A 22,267-nucleotide genomic window follows, 5' to 3' on the forward strand; every position below is an offset into this window, starting at 1 on the left:
CTGGGAAACATTGTTATTAAAACACTTTTTTGCTGCTTAATGAAACTAAACTTTTGGAGTATGTAAACTAAACTTCCTGAGCCATGATTCTCTTACAATTATATACATTAGACTTCACACTCAATTCAAAGACATATTTCCCTATTTCTAGACAATCCCATAGTAGGCCGATCTTTGATGCATTTATATGTTTTCATGGGCCATTTGAGAATCTTCCTAATGCCATTCTGTTAAGGTAGGGTCTCTGTATGAATTCTGTATTGAGCAACACATTTGCATGATGATCTACTATGCAGACAATAAATTAGGAGATGGTAAGGATAGAAGTTTCAAAAAGCACATAAAGTTTAGGGGTGGAAACCAAGCAAGTATATAAAGAGCCATAATAATAAGTATAATAACAAATGTTATAAGAAAGTGTTTTCAGTTATTTTAGATTTGGAAGTTACCTTAATGGCCAAATTGCTTTACTTACACCTTTTATTGATGAATAACCAAAAGACAAAAGTTTCAATGGCTCAATCTATTCACATGAGATAATATTGTGAACTAAAATGAACAGTATAGAAGTAATTTTGAATTTCAGCTCTTGTTAGCTCTCACAACAGACAAATGACAGAAAGTTTATGAGCTCAAATATTCTCCTTTATAGACATAGGATGCACCTTCCCCCTAGAGTAGGTATAAAGATCAAATGAGATCATTAAAGGTTTTGTAAACTGTGAGGGAACATACAATATTACTACAATTGAAGAAATGGGAATAGAATACATATTTCCTACCTTTGAGACCCTCATCTATCAGATGTTAATACAAAATGATGTTTCTAAATTTTTTCATTTGTTTTAGGTAATCACTTGGCTGCATAATTACAGTAGGATATAACTATCAAGCATGGCATATGTATGTTGTTTACTTGAATCCTATGATTGTTTCTCACCTGTTTGAGTTATATATGGAAAAAGAAAACAGATGTTCTCACTATAAAATGTTCTTGACTAATTCTCACAGTAATATAGGATGAGAATTTTGTCCAACATTTCTCAATACCATGTTGTATTTTCAGGCTGCTTATTCTGGCTTCTTCCTTAGAAGAGGTGTTAGTTTTGAATAGAAGTTAAGCAATTAAAAAGAAAAATAAATACCAGGAACTTTGTAGATTAAAAACCTGTGAACACATCCTTGAGGCACATTTAAGAGAATTTCAATGATAACATCAATACAATATTGTGTCACTTTTTTGATCTGCTAGAAAATAAGTGATATAATCAGTTTTAGATTTTTGAGTTTTCTTTCCAGTTCCTACATGTAGCAACAAGAGCAAGAAACAGGTTAAGAACAAAAGCTTCTGTCCTTTTCCTTGCTACATTACAGACACCTTTCTCTTTAGGGTGGGCAAGGAAAGTGGGCACACAGTTTAGTGCTATACATGTTACCAAAGGATATTTGAAAAATACTCAGGAGTTAGTATGGAACAATGGAAAGAAGATGGAATTCATACTCAGATGTCCTTGGACTTCAGTTTTCCCCTTGATTTTTATGGGACTTGAGTCAAGTAACTTTTTCTAACTTTCAGTTTCTTCATCAATAAGACATAAAATCTAATGAAAATCTACCCACTCAAGTGTCAGGGGAATTATATCACATTTATCAAATAATTTATGATAGTTGAAAAGATGTCATTGTAGCCGGCTTCACATTGCTGGCAGAAAGCACCAAACCAAAGCAGCTTGTAGGAGGAAAAGGTTAATCTTGGGTTACAGACTTGAGGGGAAGCTCCATGATGGAGGGGGAAAATAATGGCATGAGCAGAGGTGGACATCACCTCCTGGCCAACATCAGGCTAACAGTAGCAGGAGAGTGTTCCAAACACACTGGCAAGGGAAAGCTGCCTGTAACATCCATAAGCCTGCTCCCCAAAATACACTCCCTCAGGAGGCTACAATTTCCAAATTGCCAACAGCTAGAGACCTAGCATTCAGAACATATAAGTTTATGGGGGACACTTGAATCAAACCACCACAGATGTGTATGATATTAGGAAGATAAAATCAGTTTTTAAAATGAGGCAATTACACACAAAACATTTAGATGGTTCTAATAATGGGATTAATTTACAAAATTTATATTATGTAGTTCTATAAACTTGCTATGTCTGGATCACAAATTTTAGTCTGAGCTTGTTAACCATAATCTCAAAAGAGAGAAACAGGTAAATAACTGTGGTGGTTTGAATAGATGGCCCCCAATATATTCAATTTTTTATTTGTTTGTAATTTGCTTCTGCAGCTACCTGGCAGGAGGCAGTGTCACTGGGTGGATCTTAAGGTGTACTGGTGGGCTTCAGATTTCAATCGAAAGATATGCAAAGTGGGCCTAGCTGGAGTTCCTAAAGTGTGCTATGTGGCTTTGGCTTTTTGGCTTGTGCTTCTCTCTCTCTGCTTGGTGAAGGCAGGCCAGTTTCTTCTGCCATTATGGAACTTCCCCTGGATCTGTAAGCTTCAATAAATATCTCTTCCTCCATAACTGTGTCTGGTCTGAAGGTTCATTTCAGTGAACCTGAAGCTGTCTGCTACAATAACCAAACCAACAGGGTCTTCCTGTGAAAATGAAAATTTCAGACATAATAAATTTAGCAGGATATCAGCAGGGCAGTCATTCATGATCTGAGAAGCACCAGAGCCAAAAAGAAGCCGTGGGCTTAAGCAGCAAGAGCAGGGAGCTTTTATAGGTGAATATGGAAGTAGAGTATGTAAAGAATTGGGTTGATTACAGCTAAGCATTGGCCTTAGTTGGGTATGGTCTAACAGGAAGTCTTAAGGTTTTGCTTTAGTTGGCTATGATTTGAGCGGAAGCTCCTAGTTATGTAGCCAGTTGGGTTGCTGGTTGGTTTGGATTGGCTGAGTTTGATCATTTTCTTTTTGTCATGTCAGCATTGTGGTCTATTTTCTGTTGCTATAACAGAGCAGTTGAGCCTATGCAATTCATAAAGAAAAGAGATTTACATTACTCAGAAGTTAAAAGTCTAAAACAAGGTGACCACATCTGTTTGGTTTCTGGTGAGTGTCTCGTGCTGCTCCATGAATACTGGAAAAAGAGAAGGGCTAGTAAGCATACACAGAGAAACAAGAGTGGTCACCTTCCTTTAAGTAATGTGCTTTCCAGGTATATAAATCAGTTTTATCAAAAGCAAGAACTCAACTGGAGAGATGGCTTAGCAGCTAAGGTGCATGTCTGCAAAGCCTAAGGACCCGGGTTTGATTCTCCAGGACCCATGTAAGACAGATGCACATGGTGGAACATGCATCTGGAGTTCATTTGCAGTGGCTAGAGGCCCTGGTGTGCCCATTGTCACACATCCTCTCTCCTTCTCTCTGTCTCTAATAAATGAATTTTTAAAACTCTTTTTAAAAAGGGCTGGAGAGATGGCTTAATGGTTAAGCCCTTGTCTGTGAAGCCTAAGGACCCCGGTTTGAGACTCAATTCTCCAGGACCCACGTTAGCCAGATGCACAAGGGGGCGCATGCATCTGGAGTTGGTTTGCAGTGGCTGAAGGCCCTGGTGCACCCATTATCTCTCTCACTCTTGGCCTCTTCTCTGTCTCTATGAAATAAATAAAATAAAATAAATATTTCTTCATTACAAAAACCCAATATATTAATCAGTTATAAAAGGAACTGAGGTGGGCTGGATAGATTATGGCACTTGTCTGCAAAGCCAAAGGACCCAAGTCTATTCCCCAGGAACCCTGTAAGCCAGATGCACATGGTGGCACCTGCATCTGGAGTTTGCAGTGGTTAGAGGCCTTGGCATGTTTATTTTCTCTCTCTCTCTCTTCCTGCCTCTCTCTCCCTTTCTATCAAATAAATAAATAAAAATAAAATATTGTAAAAAAAAGAATTGAGGTACAGATACAGGTCACAATATGCATACATCTTGAAAACATTTACTCTAAGTTAGGAGTCAGATATAAGAGGTCACATAATGTTTGATTCAATTTTCATGTGAAATTTTCAGAAAAGTTATAACCATAGAAACAAGAACTTGAAATGGTTGCCTGAGGTAGAGGGAGAGGGAAATATGGAGTGGTTTCTTAAAGAGTGAAGGGACTTCTTTGGGAATAATGAAAATATTTCGGGACTAGACAGAGGTCATGGTTATACAACATTGTAAATGTACTGCATGTTATGTGTATACTTTAAAATAGGTAATTTTATGTTACATGAATTTTATCTCAATAAAAAATAATACAGAGCAAAATCCAAGCCAAAATATTGCTCTAGGAAAACATTAATTTCTAGTATTATTCTAGTACTAAGACTAGAAAGATTATTTTTTTTTAAATCTTTTTTGTTTTTATTCTTATTTATTTGAGAGCAACACAGAGAGAAACAGGCAGAGAGAAAGAGAGAATGGACACACCAGGGCTTCCAGCCACTGCAAATGAACTCCAGATGTGTGCGCTCCCTTGTGCATCTGACTAATGTGGGTCCTGGGGAATTGAGCTTCAAACCGGAGTCCTTACGCGTCACAGGCAAGGGTTAACCACTAAGCCATCTCTTCAGCCCAAAAGATTATTCTTCAAGGAAATAAACCACTGGCAGTACCTTTATTTGATTATTATGTTGGGTTTCATATAATTCTATACAAAGTTCTTCCATGTAAGCTGATGGCATGACTTTAAAGGGCAGCCTATATCATAAATGCCTTCCTTAATCAAAATTTTGGAAGCTATGTACTAGAGATAAGCCTGTGATTGTAGTCCCTGTCAAGTCCTAGGTGTGGTTAAGATAGAGTCCATGCTTTAAGAGTTAGGCAGTCTGGAAGTAGAGGGAGATCTAGGGGCCAAGCCTGGTGTGGTTGCACATGCCTTTAATCTCAGCACTGGGGAGGCAGAAGTAGGAAGATTGCCATGAGTTCAAGGGCACCCTGAGACTACATAGTGAATTCCAGGTCAGCCTGAGCTAGAGTGAGACCCTACCTCAAAAAAGCAAAACAACAACAACAAAAATCTATTACTCAAAGAGAATGTCAGACATGAGCAATGACAGGGCTGAGGCTGAGAAGGTTCTCCTGAGAGTGTCTTTTATTTTTTTAATTTATTTGAGAGCGACAGAGTGAGAAAGAGGCAGATAGATAGAATGAGAGGGAATGAATGGGTGCGCCAGGGCCTCTAGCCACTGCAAACGAACTCCAGACTCGTGCGCCCCCTTGTGCATCTGGCTAATGTGGGTCCTGGGGAGTCGAGCCTCGAACCGGGGTCCTCAGGCTTCACAGGCAAGCGCTGAACTGCTAAGCCATCTCTCCAGCCCAATGAGAGTGCCTTGTTTTTGTAAGCATCCAAATTAAGGGGAATTACAACCCCGTATAGGTGTCTACAATATCCTCAAGGAGTAAGATTTTTTTTTTTAGGTCAAAGGAGATCATGTACACAAAAATTTTCATGAAGTATAAAGCTGTATATGATGTAGTTGTCACTATTATTAATGAGTGGCAATAACTGACATTAACAACATATTGGTTGTCATTTGCACATAGCATATGCATTCATTTTTCCTTAACAGATATTTCTTGAATACTGTTTGCAAGTAGGGAAGACAATATTGCCAACTTATGAAAGTATAAATTGAGATTCTGAGAGCCTAAGTTTTGCCCTAAGGCATATAGCCTAGAGACTGGAGACCTACTTCGTTCCAAACCTTGCTGCCCCCAAGGATCAAAATGACTAACAACTATTATTATTAAAGCCCTTGATCATCACTAACTCATGCCTATGTTTATTTAATATCTTGGGAGAGTTTGATTGATTCTATTTCTGTCTGTACAGCAACTGCATTTCGATTGTGGTTATGTGGGAGTTCTCAGGAACCATATAACTGAAATTGATACACAAAGGATGGGTTTATATTATTAATATATACTGAATATACACTATGTTAGTCATGGAACCAAGCATTATATGAATGCCATGCTATTTAATGCCTAAGATAGTGTCCTGAGGAAGGTTTTGTATATATAGAAATGAAGATTCAGAAAGATCAAGTAATTTACTCAGAGTTACAGACAGAAATATAAATTGTCCAGTAATCCTTCCAGGAGGACATTTAAAGGTTCATGAAAATCAGAGGTGGAACTAATAGACCACTGTGACCCCTATAGAGAAGAGAACACATGACAAGCTAAGAATAAAGGTAAAACAAAGAGCAGGGCCCTAAGCCAGTTCTATTTAACTCCAAAGTTCTCAGCTTAACTGCCTTGCTATACTAAACCCATGTCTAGTAAAGTTGTAACAATTTGACTTCCTACCCAGATAGCTATGGTAATAAATTTTGGGGCCAAAATTCTTAAAAGTACAACAGTCAATAGACTCATGAACATTTGTAAAATTTTGTCTCAATGATAAAGGACAAAGAAGTGGTGGTCCTCCATGTAAAAGCTTTTTTCCTCCTGTAGCCCACGGTGACCTAGCTAGAACTAACTCTGTAGCCCAGACTCACCTGAAACTCACGGCAAGCCTCCTCCTAAAAGCTTTTTTTTTTTTTTGAGAATAAGGCAAAATTTTCCAAAAGTCAAAAATTGAAGCTACTAAGAATTTTTCTGCTGTTGAATTCAGGAAGTTTAGAAGCTACTATCTACACTTTCGACTAACATATCCTTCTGCACAGATGTGTATGATGCAATAGGTAAAGTGACAAATTGTTAATGTTTCAGTGATAGTGCTAGGTGCTGTTTTGTAGTTTCTACAAACTACGCACTAAGTATTAGCTCTGTTGGGGTTTATGGAGAAAGGAAGCAATCTTTACCAAATCTGCAAATTTCTCCCTCTGGGATTCATTTCCTAGTGTGTGAATGAGAGGGTAGGATTTTTCAGGTACTATTATTTCTTCGTGTAAGTTTTTCCATCTCACCACTCATTTTTCCCTTGTCAATTATACTCATTCTATGACAGTTTTGCAGTTCATTAACTCATTCAACGAAAGTTTGAGCTTTTAGCGTGGCAAACCATCGAAGCAAAGTGGTAATATTTTAAATAAAAACGAGCACTAACCTATCAATAATTGAGTATTGGTTAGGAAGATGCTATGGTAAGAAGGAACTGAGTGGAATGGAAAGTGTGTCTTTCTTCAGTCCTAAAACAAACCAGGTGATAGACTCCTTCATTTCCCAAAACCTTTGTGCGATCATCACCTTTTTAAAAAGGGGAAAAACTTTTTAAACATACAACCCAGTGGTTACATTTTTGAAAACTACACCGTGGCTGGCTTATTAGGTTTCTTTCAGGAAGGAAAGAGGAGAGAGAGGCTTTGGAAAGGCAGCAAGAGGCAGTCGCTTTTAAAAATGAAACAGAAAGACGAAGTGGAAGAGAGAGAGAGAGAGAGAGAGAGAGAGAGAGAGAGAGAGAGAGAGAGAGAGAGAGAGAGAGAGGGGCACAGAGACAGACAGACACAGACACACAGACAGACACACACAAAACACCCAAGGTCAGACAGCAAAACTGCCAGCCCAAAGGCGCCTCTCTGGGGATTTCTTTTCCTCTGGACTTCTTCAGTTGCAGGATCCTGAATGAAAAGAAAATTAATCCCATGAACTTCATGGCCGAGTCCTTTCACTGATGGCTGCTTGGGAGGAAGAGGTCAAGGTGTGGTCTAGACACAGTCAGCCCTGTGGATGGCCCTTGGAAGGACCAGGCGGAGACAGGTGGGCAGGAGGGGGGACACGGCGGCGCTGGCAACCCCAGGGCGGGAGGGGAGAGCCGCCGCCGCCGGGGCCGGGCCGCCGCGGGCCGCTCAGGTGGCCTTTCCCGCTCAGGTGAGCTCCTCCCGCGCCTCCCATTGGCCGAGGCGTCCGTGGCGCTAGAAGGGCGACGCAGCCCGGGTCTAGTTCAGGGTCTAGGGCGGCGCGTCACTTCCGGTAGCGCGGAGCTTGTAAAACACCCTGGAGAGAAAATGGCGGCGGCGGCGGCGGCGGCTGCGGCTTCGGCGCCTCAGCAGCTCTCGGATGAAGAGCTTTTCTCTCAGCTCCGTCGTTACGGCTTGTCTCCGGGCCCAGTGACGGAGAGCACCCGGCCGGTGTACCTCAAGAAGCTGAAGAAGCTTCGAGAGGAAGAGCAGCAGCAGCAGCAGCAGCAGCACCGGTCGGGGGGCCGCGGCAACAAGACGCGGAACAGTAATAACAATAACACGGCAGCCGCCACGGTCGGAGCCGCGGGACCGGGGTCGGCGGCGGCCGTGGGCATGGGGATCCGGCCGGTGTCGGGCGACCTGTCGTACTTACGGACCCCGGCGGGTGTGGGCCGGCTGCCGGCCCCCCTCCCCGACCACCCGCCAGGAGGGCCCGAGGGCGCGTCGGCCACCCCCGCGGCGGGCAGCAAAGTGCTGCTGGGCTTCAGCTCGGACGAGTCGGACGCGGAGGCCAGTCCCCGGGCGCAGGCCGGCGGCGGCGGCGGGAGCGGGAGGCGAGACCGGGCTGCGCTCCAGTTCCGCGGGCTCCGAGCCCCGCCGGCCGCCAGCGAGGTGACGAACCACCAGCCGGCCGAGCGCAGGAAGCCGCCTCACTCGTGGTGGGGGACCCGCAGGCCGGCCGGCCCCGAACTGCACACGCCGGCGGGGAGGAGAGACGGGGGTGCGGACGGCGACGAGGACGACGACGACGACGACGAGGGACAGGACGGGGAGGACCGGGAGCCCGAGCTCGACGAGCCGTTGTGGACGAGCCGCGCCGTGAATGGCAGCCGGCTGCTTCCCTACAGCTGCCGGGAGAACTATTCGGACTCGGAGGAAGAGGGCGACGGCGACGGCGACGACGAAGAAGACGTGGTCGCCGGCCGACAGGTATTATTAAAGGACGACTCGGCTTCCCGGCACCGACCCCGACGGAGCCACAGTAAGCCTTTCTCCCCGCTCGCGGCGAAATCGGCCGCGGGCAGCCGGCTGGAGGGAGGGGGAGGACTCGCGATGAATGACAGGGCGGCGGCCGCCGGGAGTCTAGACGAGGCGGCGGCGGCCGAGCCGGGAGGAGGGTGCGACCGAGCCGACTCCAGCCCCAACCCCAGATACCGCGTTGGCGCTAAGAAGCTGGCCCCGCTGCTGTCCCCGTCACTTCCCGACATGGACTCCACCTTGGAGGCGTCCCCAGGCTCCCTACTCAAGATCAATAATCATATCGGCGGCGGCGGGGCCTTCGGTGTGGACTCGTCCAGGATTTATGCCAACAGCCTCTCTCCCGGCGCGGCTGCGGCCGCCCCGAGCGCACTCAGGATCAACCACGCCAACCACACGGGCTCCAATCACACCTACCTGAAAAACACGTACGGCAAACCCAAGCTTTCCGAACCCGAGGAGGAACTTCTCCAGCAGTTCAAACGCGAGGAGGTGTCTCCCACGGGGAGTTTCAGTGCTCACTATCTGTCCATGTTTCTCCTAACTGCTGCCTGCCTATTTTTCCTAATATTGGGACTGACTTACCTAGGAATGAGAGGGACGGGAGTACCCGAGGATGGAAGACTCAGTAAGTATTAAACCCTTGTGGGTCAGGTAACAAAGGGAACGTTGCTAGTGGCCTGTTTCAGGGGTGACCTCTACCTGCAAGAACGTGATCGAACGCCGAAATGCGACAGCATGCAAGTGTTATGATTGAGAAAGAACAGCATTACCACTATCAGAGTATCTCATCATAGCTGGGATTTGCCGTGTTTTGGCATGGTGTATTGTTAAATTCAGAAACAATTTAGGAGGAAAAAAAGAAAAGCCTATTTTCAAGGTGGTTAGGAAATGGCATGTGTATGTCCTAATTTTCTTTTATCCTTAAATAAGTATTTGAGAGGATGCTAATTACTCATGAGTTTTCAGATAGTACCATTTTTAAGCATTATAATAAATGCATTTGTCTTTGCTTTTTAGTTTTAAAAGGCAATGCACTGTCGTGAAGTTCAAGTGCAGTTTTGTACAGGATAGGTAGTTTTGTGATTTGTTTAAAAAATGAATATCCCTATACCTTCTATTTGATTTCCCAGCCCAAAGAACCTCTCCTCCCACCTGAGGAAAAAGTCATGGGAGGCTAGTGCAGGCACTTGGTGTTGATTTACTTGAATTGATTATAGTGCCCTGCTATTTACTGCTAAATAACCATAGGCAGGTGTGTTCATTCATTCAGTAAGGCAACCAGGACACAATAGTACTAAATCAAGTTATTCAAAGAAGTTAAATAGTACTGTGTGCTGTGAAGAAAACAAGGGTGGAGTAATTCCTTTGCATTACTTTTATTGTATGGTCACAGGAGGTACTGTTTGAGGTGAGTCTTGAGCTGAAGAAAAGTTTTGTAGAGAAACAGTTTTTGGGGGGCAACGATCACAAGAAGGGGAAAAGGCTATATGTTGAGCAAGAAGTGTCTTTATAGGTAGTGAGGTAGTGAGCTTCCCTTTCCTAATCTGTAAAATCATGCTAATAGTGATTAGGAATGTGCTTTTCAAGACTGAAAATAAATTATTGTATAATCAACTGCTGAGTATATGCCCCCTGAAGATTTTTCAAATGGAATTCACAGTATTATGATTTAGAAAGTTGGTTTATTATTATACATTTTATTTCACAACAGTGTGAAAGGTGCAGTTAACATACTCAAAATAGTGTAAGCTTTGGCTTAGGTAGCCAATTCCATGATGGTAAAAAAATAGATTATTACAGTATTGCATATTTACAGGGGTTATTAGAAAAGCGCTTTATCTGGTTCTCTGTGATCCAGAGTGATGTATTGTGTCCTGCCCCCTAAATATTGGGGAGGGAAAGAATAAGAGCATTTTAGAATTGAACAGACTTCCATAAGTTAAATGATACCACTATCAGCAGTACTTACCTGAATCTGTTTCTCTAACAACAATTATGTGATATGGTCATTATCTGAGATCTAAGCCTTGTTCATTTTATGGACAAGGATAATGAGACTCAAGTAAGTTAAGACGTGTACCCACAACTGGGCACTTAGTCAAGTAACCAAACAAAGATTCTTTTCTAACTACAAAGCCCATTTTCTTAACACTTTTGTGTATCATTTGTAGAGTGTTATAGATAAGAAGATGCCTTTATAGGTGGGTGTGGTGTTCCCCTTTAATCCCAGAATTTGAGAGGCAGAGGTAGGAGGATCACCTTGAATTCAAGGCCACCCTGAGACTACATAAGGGAATTCAGGTCAGCCTGGGCTAGAGTGAGACCCTATCTCGAAAAACCAAAAAAGAAAAGAAAATTTATAAAAATTATAGAATATTTGGTAGAACTTTCTGTGGAATTGTTGATGAGTATTTGTTTTTTTCATCACTTTAAGGCACTTATTGAAATTTTAGTAGATGACATTAATTAGGAATGCTAGGATTTTCATGGTCTCACTTTCATCCATGTGGAAGGAAAGGAATCTTAAAGGGGCTCCACTTTAGTAAATGAATGGATGGTTTGGGTTGGTGGAGGTAACAAGGGCTAAGTGGTTGAGAGGGTGGGGAACTCATCTGAATAATTCAAGCTACTTAACTCTTTGAGTCTCATTCTTATATACTATATGGTAGTAGCTATCTGCTGATCATAAGGTCATTGTGAAGATTAAATGAGATAATTTGTTAAACAAACATAAGCGACATATTTTTAGAAGTTCAAATGAAGTTTGGTTTATTTCTGGTAAATTGCAGTATATATTCAGTGAAATAATTGTTTCTGTAAATGATGTTATTTTTAGCTGCTTAACATTTAATTTTTATTAATTCCATTAGATACACATAGAAATGTATATGTTTTGCATAGATGTAGAAGTTTAAATTCAAGTATAATGAAGTCTTAAGTGTACTTGGATATGTTGTGAACCACGGTGGGAAATCCGCTAGTTTAGTCTGGTCACCTAACGGTGTTAGGTTTTTAAGAGTGAATAGTTTTATTATGAATCTTTTGTTATATAAGTTAACCATAGGATTCATTGGTCAAATAGTATGTTTAAGTTTTACTTTTAGTAGTAATTTCACCAGATTGTGGGTTATGTATGAGGATAAGCTTTTATTAGTTACTATTTAAATTATGCATAATGTATAACAGTTTTTTAAGGAGTTCTTTTTTAAAAATAAGTAGTTTTTAATCACTTTGATCTTTGGAAGTTTTTCATCATTTTTATTAATTTACTTTTCATTAAATTACTGAGTCTGCATTCATATTTTTACAGTTAGGAGGTTGGACTAGATTATCTATATAGGTTCTTGGGCAAGTCTGAGCTTTAACATTGTAGCTTTGAATTACCTATCAAGACAACTCAAAGACTAGCTTAGAATCAGATTGTTCCTTAGGTGATTAAATCATGACAGCTCACAAAAAGAAAAGATAAAAGCAGAATGGACTGGTTATTGTAGACTCGTCATTATTTAAAAAATTATCCTTCAAGGTTCAGGGAATTTTGCAGAAGAGTGAGTAGAAAGAATGTCAGAGCCACAGAGTGGGAGGGAAGATCTAGAGACATTGCCTTCCCACCCCATGACTGATTGCTGCTTTACAACACATAACCCATAACTCCATGGTGAATACCAGCAATCCCACTAAGGATGACACTCAGTGCTGTGGTGGTAGATGGAGGGAAATGATGGTACCAACATATGATGTGTCCATACAAAGTTTCTACTTAATAATTTAAAAAAAATCCTTCAGATGTAGATGACAGGGTTTTTGTAGATAACTTGAGGGGGATGAAGCAAAAAAAAAAAAAATGTCCCCCCCCCTTCCTGGTTTCACACTCACTCCTGGTATAATACTAAATCTTTTCAGAACTTTCATAATATTTTTCATTTAAATATGTGTATGTTGATATTCATTCAGTTGTACAGGGCCTATTCTGCCAAGTACTATTCGAAGCAGTAGTGATATGTGGTGAAAAATATGTGGATAAAAATTGATCTCTCTTTCAGAGCTTACATTCTAGGCAGAAAAATCGACAAATAAATACAAATTGTAGGTAGTAGTACTAACTTTTAAGTACAAGGAAATGCTGGTAAACTTTGAAGGACAGCGTGGAGAGGTATGGAACAGTATATACAAGTCCTAGGCAGGCCTTTGAGAAGGTGGCATTTGAACTTCTGTTGGACTTGAAGGATCTAGCCATTGACAAGAAGAGCATTCTGGTAGATGTGTAATACCAAAGCAAGAACAACTGTTTACTGAAGGATCATAAAGAATTATCAACTCAGTGGGGCAGCATGAAATAGAGGGAGAATGATGTATGGTCAAATTTGGCATGGGCCAGTCATAATGGACTTTTGAAGGGCTTTAAGGGCCCTTGAAAGGAATCATGAATTTTAAGTGACATTGTATTATATCCATTATGCAACTCTCCAAGCTTGTATGTCACCATTGTCTCATAGTTATGCTCCCATCTGCTGTTCTTTTCCATATTTTTAGTCTTTGGAACTTTTATCTTTGTTGAAATCCTTTTGTATGCATTTCTCTAGGCAGTTTCATTTACTCTCTTGGGTAATACCTCTCAATTTTGTTCTCTCATGAAGTTCTGTTCTGAATTCTAGACTTACTATTTGTTTACTGAACATATTTTAGATGTACCAGTAGAATTTGACATTTTTCTTTCCTTCACTTAGTTTTTGCCTGTCCCCAATCCCTGTTTTGTCATTGGTACTTCCATATATCCAGAGCTCAAGCTCAAGAGAGAAACTTGAAACCTAAATTCTTTCTTTCCTTTCCTTTCCCTTCTTAACTATCTTTCATCCTGATTACCACATCCTATGCTGCTATTGTCTATAGCTCTTGTAATTTTTTTTTTTTTTTGTTAATCACTGTTGTAGGTTAGTCTTTTGCCCCACTTTTGATAGTCTAAAAGGTGTTTCTGCTTCCAGACTGTAGGTCTTCTAGTCCATTTTCAGTGTCAGAGCAATATTTCTAAGGCATACATGACAGTCATTCTGTCTTAAAATTACTCAGTGGCTTCTTGTTCTTTTTTTTTTTTTTCTGGCCAAATCTAAGCTTAAACTGTTCCTGATGACTATGCATGCCTGTGTGGATCTTCTTTTCCTCCAAGTCTTTCTCATTTGCTTTCTGGAAAAATGAATTACTTGGTGGTATTCACTTAAATAATGGAATTTTGGGCCTTTATGCCTTTGCCCATGTCATTCCCTTCTTTGGGAATACTGTCTTTTACTCTCAACTCCAGCTACTTGAAATTCATTCTTAAAAATTTCCCCTCTGGATTTCCGGATTCCCCAATCCTCTTTACTCTTTCAAATTTGTATCATCATTTTGTGCTCAATTAAGGTCCTTTATGTCTTACGTAGTTTGTCACACTGTGTAATTATATAACTTTTTAAAATATTTTTATTTATTTGTGAGAGAGAGGAGGAGAGAGAAAAAAAAGAGAATGAGAGAATGGGTGCATCAGGGACTCCAACTGCTGCAAACAACTCGAGATGCATGCGCCACTTTGTGCATCTGGCTTTATGTGGGTACTGAGGAGTCAAACCATGGTCCTTTGGCTTTGCAGGCAAGCACTTTGACCACTAAGCCATCTCTCCTGCTCTCATTATATAACTTTTAACATGCCAGACAGATTATGATTATACTCAAATTAAATTTGTAAGGGAATGCAGTGATAAAGGTACAGGGTTTTTATTAAAGTTTTGGGTTTAAATCTCAGGTGTCTTTTGTCTGTTCTATCACTTTACTAGAAACACAATTGCTGTATGTTAAAAATGGGGATGCTGGGCTGGAGCAATGGCTCAGTACAACATTTGCTATGTAAGCCTGATGAATGAAGTTCGGATCTTCAGAACCCACATAAAGCTGGACATAAGTGGTACATGTATCTTTGATCTCAATATGCCTACTACAGTGGCAGACAGAATCCTGTAGGCCAGCTAGTCTGACCTTTCTAGCAGTAAGCAACTGTAAGAGAGACCCTGTCTTAAGGTGGAAGGAAAGGACCAACACCCCAGAGTTCTCTGACATTCACATTTGTGCTTGCTTGCACGCCTATACATGAACACATATCCTAAAAAAGTGAAGATACACATACCTGCCTGAGAATGGCTTTAAGCAGTCACTGAGATACTGCATGTGAACTATTTAGTGTCATTGCCTGGCACATGGCAGTCTTAGAAAACGGAAATCAGTTTAGGATCCTTGGCACAAATTTATTAGTCAGTAAATTTTGAATTAATGATCACCTATCAAGCACTCAACATAGGCCTTCTTTATCTGTAGGATCCATATCTATGGATTCAACGAGTAGCCAATCAAAAAATTTGAAAAACATTTGTGTCTGAACATGTATAGACTTTTTTTTGTCATGATCATTATTGTCTAAATAATAAAACAACTATTAGCATAGCATTTGCCTAGTGTTCTGTATTATAAATGATATAGAGGTTGTTTAAAGTAGATGGGAGCATGAAGTGAGTATATATGTAAATACTAGGAGATATCAGCATCTTTGAATTTAGGTGTCTTGTTAAAGGTCAAGAACCTATTTTTCATACATACTGACAAACCACTATACATATATACTGATCAGCTTACTGTATAACATAGTTGCCTAATCTAACTGATAAGGATATACAAAAATATTTCATCCCTACAGAAGAATGCATTCCACTAAGATCTGTCACAGAAAGTAGTTAAGAAACCTACAGGATATTATGTGATGAATGGCACACTTTTTTTTTTTAAATTTTTAAAGTAAAAGGGGAGAATTCATTGAGCTGAATCAATCAGGTTATCAAAAACTCTAGGTTCTAAGGTTGGGCAATTCTGTAGGTGGAACAGTTGGGATTTAGAATAGAGAACCATCATTCTCAGATTGGTCTTTTCTGAAGAACAAGCAAACAGTCTAGGTAATGGAGTGGCAGGAGTAGAGAGAAAGTGACTTGTAAGTGTGGTGTTAATAAACCTGTAGGAGGTTGATAGGGCTTACAATTCCTCTGAAGAAAAATATGCTTAGTGACTGTTCTCTGTTTACTATGTTCATGCTCAAAAGCTCATGAACCTGGAGTGACTGGGAATGTAGATACTGTTGAGAGGAAATAGATATGTTGAAGAAGGATCTTTCTTGGAGAAAGGTAGTAAACAATGAGTTTTTTGGAGGGTTATTGTTTATATTGCAAAGTGGAAATATTCTATGAGCTACTGTAGGAACATACTTGGAGTAAAGACAAGTTACTGGTGCAGAATGCAAATTCTCTCTCTCTCTGTCTCTCTGTCTCTCTCTGTTTCTCTCTCTCTTTTTCAAGGTAGGGTCTCACTGTAGCCCAGGCTGACTAGAATTTGCTATGTAGTCTCAGGGTCTTAACTAATTTAACTACTATTTCACATTTCCTTTTTTAATGTGTATTTTTAAAAATGTAAGCCCTAAGTGTTAAAATTGTGTGTCTAATATGACATTTTATGACATTTTTTAAAATATTTTCACTGCTTAAAGTAGCCAAAATCTAGAGCTTGCTATCTAATATTAACGTGGAGCTTAGAATTTTAGAAATTAGTTGCTTTCATTCCGGAAGAATGAAAGTTAAGTATTATGTTTAAAAATTTCAAAGTTGATCACTTTGTAAGAAAAAAGTTTTCTAGGCCTCTAAGAATATTCCTGTAAATTTTATAAGTTTGATGATTAAAAAAGTCTATGATATGCCAGTTTGATAATTTAAGTCTATGAAGATGTCTCTCACTTGAAAGACATTATTTCTAGAGTAACTTGAAATTCGAAATCATCAGAGTGATTGCTAGTTTGAGGAAATATTGGGATAGAGAACCTGGGTATAAATATTGGCCTGTCTTCTTGTTAGCTTTTTAAACTAAAGACAAATTGTTAGGCACTAAAAAGCTCAGTATCTTCATCTGTGAAATGGGGATAAATGATGCCATGTATGTGAAGCAAAATTTATATATTATGTAGCCCTTAGTAATGAAAACAGCAGTGAACCCTTATGTAGTACTACATGATAGGCATTGAACTGAATAATTATTCATCCTCATGAGGTAAGAACATACTCATTTTAGAAATGAAGAGATAGGGGGAAAGTTAAGGAATTTGCTCAGGTTATAAAAGTAGTGCTAAGGCAGTATTTGAACTCATAGTGGCTTTTAACTACTGTGCATGTTACAGTTACCTTCTTGTTGCTGGAACAAAGCACCCGACCAAAAGCAGCTGCTTATTTTACAGTCTGAAGGGTAAGCTTCATGATGACTGGGGAAAGCTTGACATGAGCAGAGGCTGGACATCACCTTGGCCATAGCAGTGAGACAATAGCAGCAGGAGAGTGAGTCCAGTTCTGGCTAAACTGGTTCCCAACAACACACCTCCTCCAGCAAGGCTCTGCCTCCCAAATTGCTACTAGCTGGGGACAAATGTTCAGATCACATGACATCTGATATCTGACTCAAAGTATCACAATGCTAGACTGCCTTTTAATATATGAACATCCATGAGGATTCAGTGTATATTCTCTGTGATTGTAATCCAGAACATTGTGAAGTGTAGAGAACATAAGTGCTGAAATCCTATAACTGCTAGGAAACATCCATGAAAAGAAAGCATGAATTTATACTAGCTCAAAAATTAGGAGTTATTTTGAACTATTTATTCTCACTTAGGCTTTAGATTCTTAGATTTATGTGGAAAGGAGCATCTGCTGTTACAAACTTAAAGTATACAATATATTAAACTATAGAGCAATATACTATTTCTAAGTTTCACAAGATTTTGTACAGCTTTGAAACTGGTGAGAAAAGTAGTCTTCTGCTGTGCATTACCAGTGTGAAGCTTATTTTTTTTCAGGGTTTATTTTTCAGTGGTAAACACCTTCAGGTATATAGCACACTGGTTTATCCTTTTAAATGAACTGTATTGCCTATTTATTCTCATGTTTGATTTAATGGGCATGAACCATTCTACAGTTTCAATGTAAAATTAGGTGTTTTCATGATTCCTCAGAATTGTGAAGTTACCTTCTCCATGCTAATTATTTTATACTGACTTTGAAATCTCCAGTATATTTTATAAATATAAGATATAACTTCAGGCAAACATTTAGTTCATAAGTAGTTTTAAAGAGAAGCACACTTTAAATGATTAGAAATCTCTTTCAAAAAAAAAACTTTTTCCAAAATCTTTGGTAAGTAGTAAAAACTTTTTGAAATTGGTATTACAGTTGATATATATCCTAACACCACATTTATTTAATATACATTAGAATGTTACATTTAGGGGCTGGAGAGATGAATTAGTGATTAAGCTGCTTGCCTGTGAAGCCTAAGAATTCATGTTCAAATCTCCAGGTCCCACATAAGCCAGATGCACAGTGGTGCAAGCATGAAATGTTGCACATGTGCATAAGGGGGTACAGGTATCTGGAGTATCTGGAGTTCCTTCCCAGTGGCTGAAGACCCTGGTGGGCCCATACCCCTCCCCCCCGCCTGTCTCTCTCAAAATAAATAAAAAAAATTAATGTTACATTTAACTTTTTTAAAACAAATTTTAAAAAATATTTAATTAATTAATTTATTAGACAGAGAAAAAGGGAGAGCAGAAGAGAGAATGGGTGTGCCAGGGCCTCCAGCCACTGCAAACAAACTCCAGATGCATGTGCCCCCTTGTGCATCTGGCTAACATGAGTCCTGGGGAATCGAACCTGGGTCCTTTGGCTTTGCAGGCAAGCAACTTAACCACTAAGCCATCCCTCCAGCCCACATTTAACTTTTGATCTTCATTACACCTTTATTAGCTTATAACTTGGCTTTGACTTTTATACTTAGAAGTTTTTAATAAAGTTTGAAGGGAACCAGTAGCAGTATGTATGATTAGTAGTCTGTTTTGTTGATTTACTAATCTGTGTGTTAACTTGAATCACATGACTGGCATCAAAGCAACAACAAACCATATTTATTAATCTTACTAATCTTTACTGAGTGTTTTCAAAAGTCATTTTTAAATAGCTAGCTAGAGAGAAAGTACTTAAGTTTTAATATTTATTTATATAACATTTCACAGTAAAATTTTATACTTTAAAAATATATTTCTGAGGAAATTAGCAAAAGCTATAAAAATTAAACCCAGTGATTACAAGTGTCTGAAAATAAAATAATACATCTGTCATGTGGAAGCCCTCTTGGATTACCTTTCAGTTCCTTTTGTCTTTATTTTCAGAGGTAGAGAGTTTAAAATTATACTTTTTTTTTTTTTTGTCTCAGTAACAGATTTATTGCTTTGTGCTTTCCCATAGCTTTTTGCTTAAAATATTTTTTGCAAGATGACTTCTGAATTCTTCACACATGTGTTGATAGCAAGTGGCAGGCTAAAGTCAAAGCTATGCAAGAGTTTAGTTCAGCTGTCTTGAACTAACTGAGTGGTGAGTGCACCAACAATTGCTCTCGCCATAGATGTGACCGAAACAGGGGAAAAAAGCCTTTTGGGACAAATGGACATTATCACCCATAGCAGAAAATCAGTTTTTCAGTTAGAAAGCCTATATTCAAGTGGGAGTTTTCTGATTATGGCTAATTCCTGAAAGAACTTTATATTTCTGAAGGAATCTTTTACTTTGTAGGAATTTACCCAGGTAAAATCTCAGAGGTTACTTATGGAAATTACCTGAGGTTAATTAGGAGGGAGCATTGTTCTGGAGTACTTTGGGGTATGTTTGGAACCTTAGTTGTGGTCAGCCTTATTAGTGACTTCTAGGTTTCAAATATTTCCCATGAAGTCACAGATGTTTCCTTCTTGATTTAGTTCATATGTAGAAACTTTTTTTATTTCTTCTTTTTATTTATTACTTTAACTCATTTAAGTTATTAAGTACCTTCTGTGTGCATTACTATAAATTGAGCATATACTTTTAAAAACATTTTGTTTGGGGCTGGAGAGATGGCTTAGCAGTTCAGGTGCTTGGCTGCAAAGCAAAAGGATTCAGTTGTGATTTCCCCAGAACCCATGTAAGCCAGATGCACAAGGAGGAGCATACATTTGGAGTTTGTTTGTTCTCTCTCTTTCTCTGCCTGTTTCTCTCAAATAAATAAGTAAAAGTATTAAAAAACATTTTGTTTGTAAGTAGGGTGAGACAGAAAAGAGACAGGCAAATAGGGAGGTGAGGGGAGGAGAGGAGAAAGAGACAGAGACAGAGAAACTGGGCATTCTAGGGCCTCTAGCTGCTACAAATGAACTCCAGAGTAATGCACCGTATTGTGCATTTGGCTTTATGTGTGTACTGAGGTATCTAACCAGGATTGTTAGGTTTTGCAGGCAATCACCCTAACTGCTGAGCCATCTCTCCAGCCCCACGTGCATATACTTTAAGAATTGTAGGAATGACACTATGCTCAGAAACTCTAGTCCTACCCCTCCACATGTGGCTGGCATTCTTTTTTACGAAATATTTATGTGGTGGCTAGCCTTTAAGATTTAGTATTTGGTTACTGTGCAGCAATGTTTCAGATTTGTACATTGATTGTGACTTGTAAAACATTATGTCCTCTGCTAAAGTTTGCCACAGCATATATTCTACTTAAAGAAGTAGATAATTTCAGTGCTAAATTTTAGCGTGGGTTGATCATTCTTTATACCTTTTTTTTTTTGTATTGCAATTTTCTCACAGCTTTAGGCATTATTTCTTATAAGTTTTAAAACGTATTTTTTTTTCAAAATGGGAAGAGACATTAATGAATTTGCCAAACATGAAAAAATCTGGACATTTATGACTGTGGTTCAAGATGTTCTAGAAGTATTCTTAGTTATCCTTAAAATGAAATGTCTCATCATCTCCAAATGTTCTTCTTTAAGAATCTAAAATCTTAATTGATAAGAGGAAACATTTATCAAGAAGTTTCTGGGCTAGAAAAATGGCTCAGCAGTTAAAATCCCTTGCTTGCAAATCCTGCAAATCTAGGTCCAGTCCCCAATACCTACCTAAAGCCAGATGCACAAAATGGTGCATAGATCTGGAGTTGGTTTGCAGCAGCAAAAGTCTCTGGAGCACCCAAATTCTCCCCACCCCATGTGCTGTCTTGCAGATTAAAAAATTTAAAAATTTAAAAAATCTTTTGTGTGTGGCTACTTAAACTTTTATAAGCATAACTACTAATATCCCTGTGAGAAACTAAAACTTTGAAGAAATAAGATAGTAAGTGGCTTGTCCAAGACCTTGCAGGTAAGTGTTAGCGTCAACATTTGAACAGTCTGTTCTGATAGCATAAATTATTTATGCTTTATCCTTTTGAGCAAACAAGTTGCTTATAACTCTTTGGCCTTGATTTTTCTGTCTGTCAAGAGCATAGCAAAATGAACCTTACCTGCGGCCAGTCATCTTTTTTTTTTAATCAGGAACTAGTACGTGTATATAAAATGCTTTGAAAAAACCTAAAATGTGTTTTTTTTTCTTTTAATGTTGTGAGGGTTTTCTAGCTATAGTAGTGTAATTTAGGCGCACTGTACTTTTTATTTATTTTTTTTTTTATTAACATCTTCCATGATTGTGAACAATATCCAGTGGTAATGCCCTCCCTCCTCCCACTTTTCCCTTTGAAACCCTATTCTCCATCATATCCCCTCACCCTCTCAATTAGTCTTTTATTTTGATGTCATGATCTTTTCTTCCAATTATAGTCTTGTATAGGTAGTGTAAGGCACTGTGAGGTCATGGATATCTAGGCCATTTATTTTGTGTCTGGAGGAGCACGTTGTAAGGATTCCCACCCTTCCTTTGGCTCTTACATTCTTTCTGCCACCTCTTCTGCAACAGACCCTGAGCCTTGGAAGGTATGATAGAGATATTGCAGTGCTGAGCTCTCCTCTTATGATGCCTTCTGAGTCATCTCAAGGTCACTGCCATTTGAAAAAAGAAGGTTCTCTACCAAAAGTGAGAGTAGCATTAATATATGGTTATGAACATTATAAGGGAAGTGCTTACTAGGCAGTTTGATGAACATAGTATAGACATTTAGCCAGACGACAACAGCAGACGTAACACCCCTAGGGCTCATGACTACCCCTGTTTTAGGTTTTCATTATCAGGGATGTATTCCCTTCCATGGAGTAGGTCTCCAGTCCATTTAGGGGGCAGTTGATTTCCACCATGACAGATGTGCCACTATTGCACCCGTTGGCTCATTTGGCCTGACTGGCAAAATATAAGGCTTGCAGAGTCCACTGTTGAGTATCTTCACTGGTGATTTCTCTCTCTCCCATTGAATTGCAGAATAGCTTCTGGCTTTCTGTCATCTGCTCTACATGGAGGAGGTTATCAGCTCAGTTCCAGCAGGAT

General features: G+C 39.5%; 1 protein-coding gene across 1 annotated transcript in view; it reads left to right on the top strand.

Annotated features, from left to right (window-relative positions):
• The first annotated feature begins 7,931 nt into the window (after positions 1-7,931).
• Positions 7,932-22,267, top strand: part of Lemd3 (LEM domain containing 3) — a 79,838-nt gene continuing 65,502 nt past the window's right edge. Inside the window, exon 1 of the mRNA XM_004650062.2 lies at positions 7,932-9,507. Within this exon, the coding sequence (XP_004650119.2) occupies positions 7,947-9,507 (1,561 nt within the window). The 5' untranslated portion in view covers positions 7,932-7,946. The remainder of the gene's footprint in view (positions 9,508-22,267) is intronic.

This window comes from Jaculus jaculus, chromosome 6 (genome assembly GCF_020740685.1).
Source record: "Jaculus jaculus isolate mJacJac1 chromosome 6, mJacJac1.mat.Y.cur, whole genome shotgun sequence".
NCBI lineage: Eukaryota > Metazoa > Chordata > Mammalia > Rodentia > Dipodidae > Jaculus > Jaculus jaculus.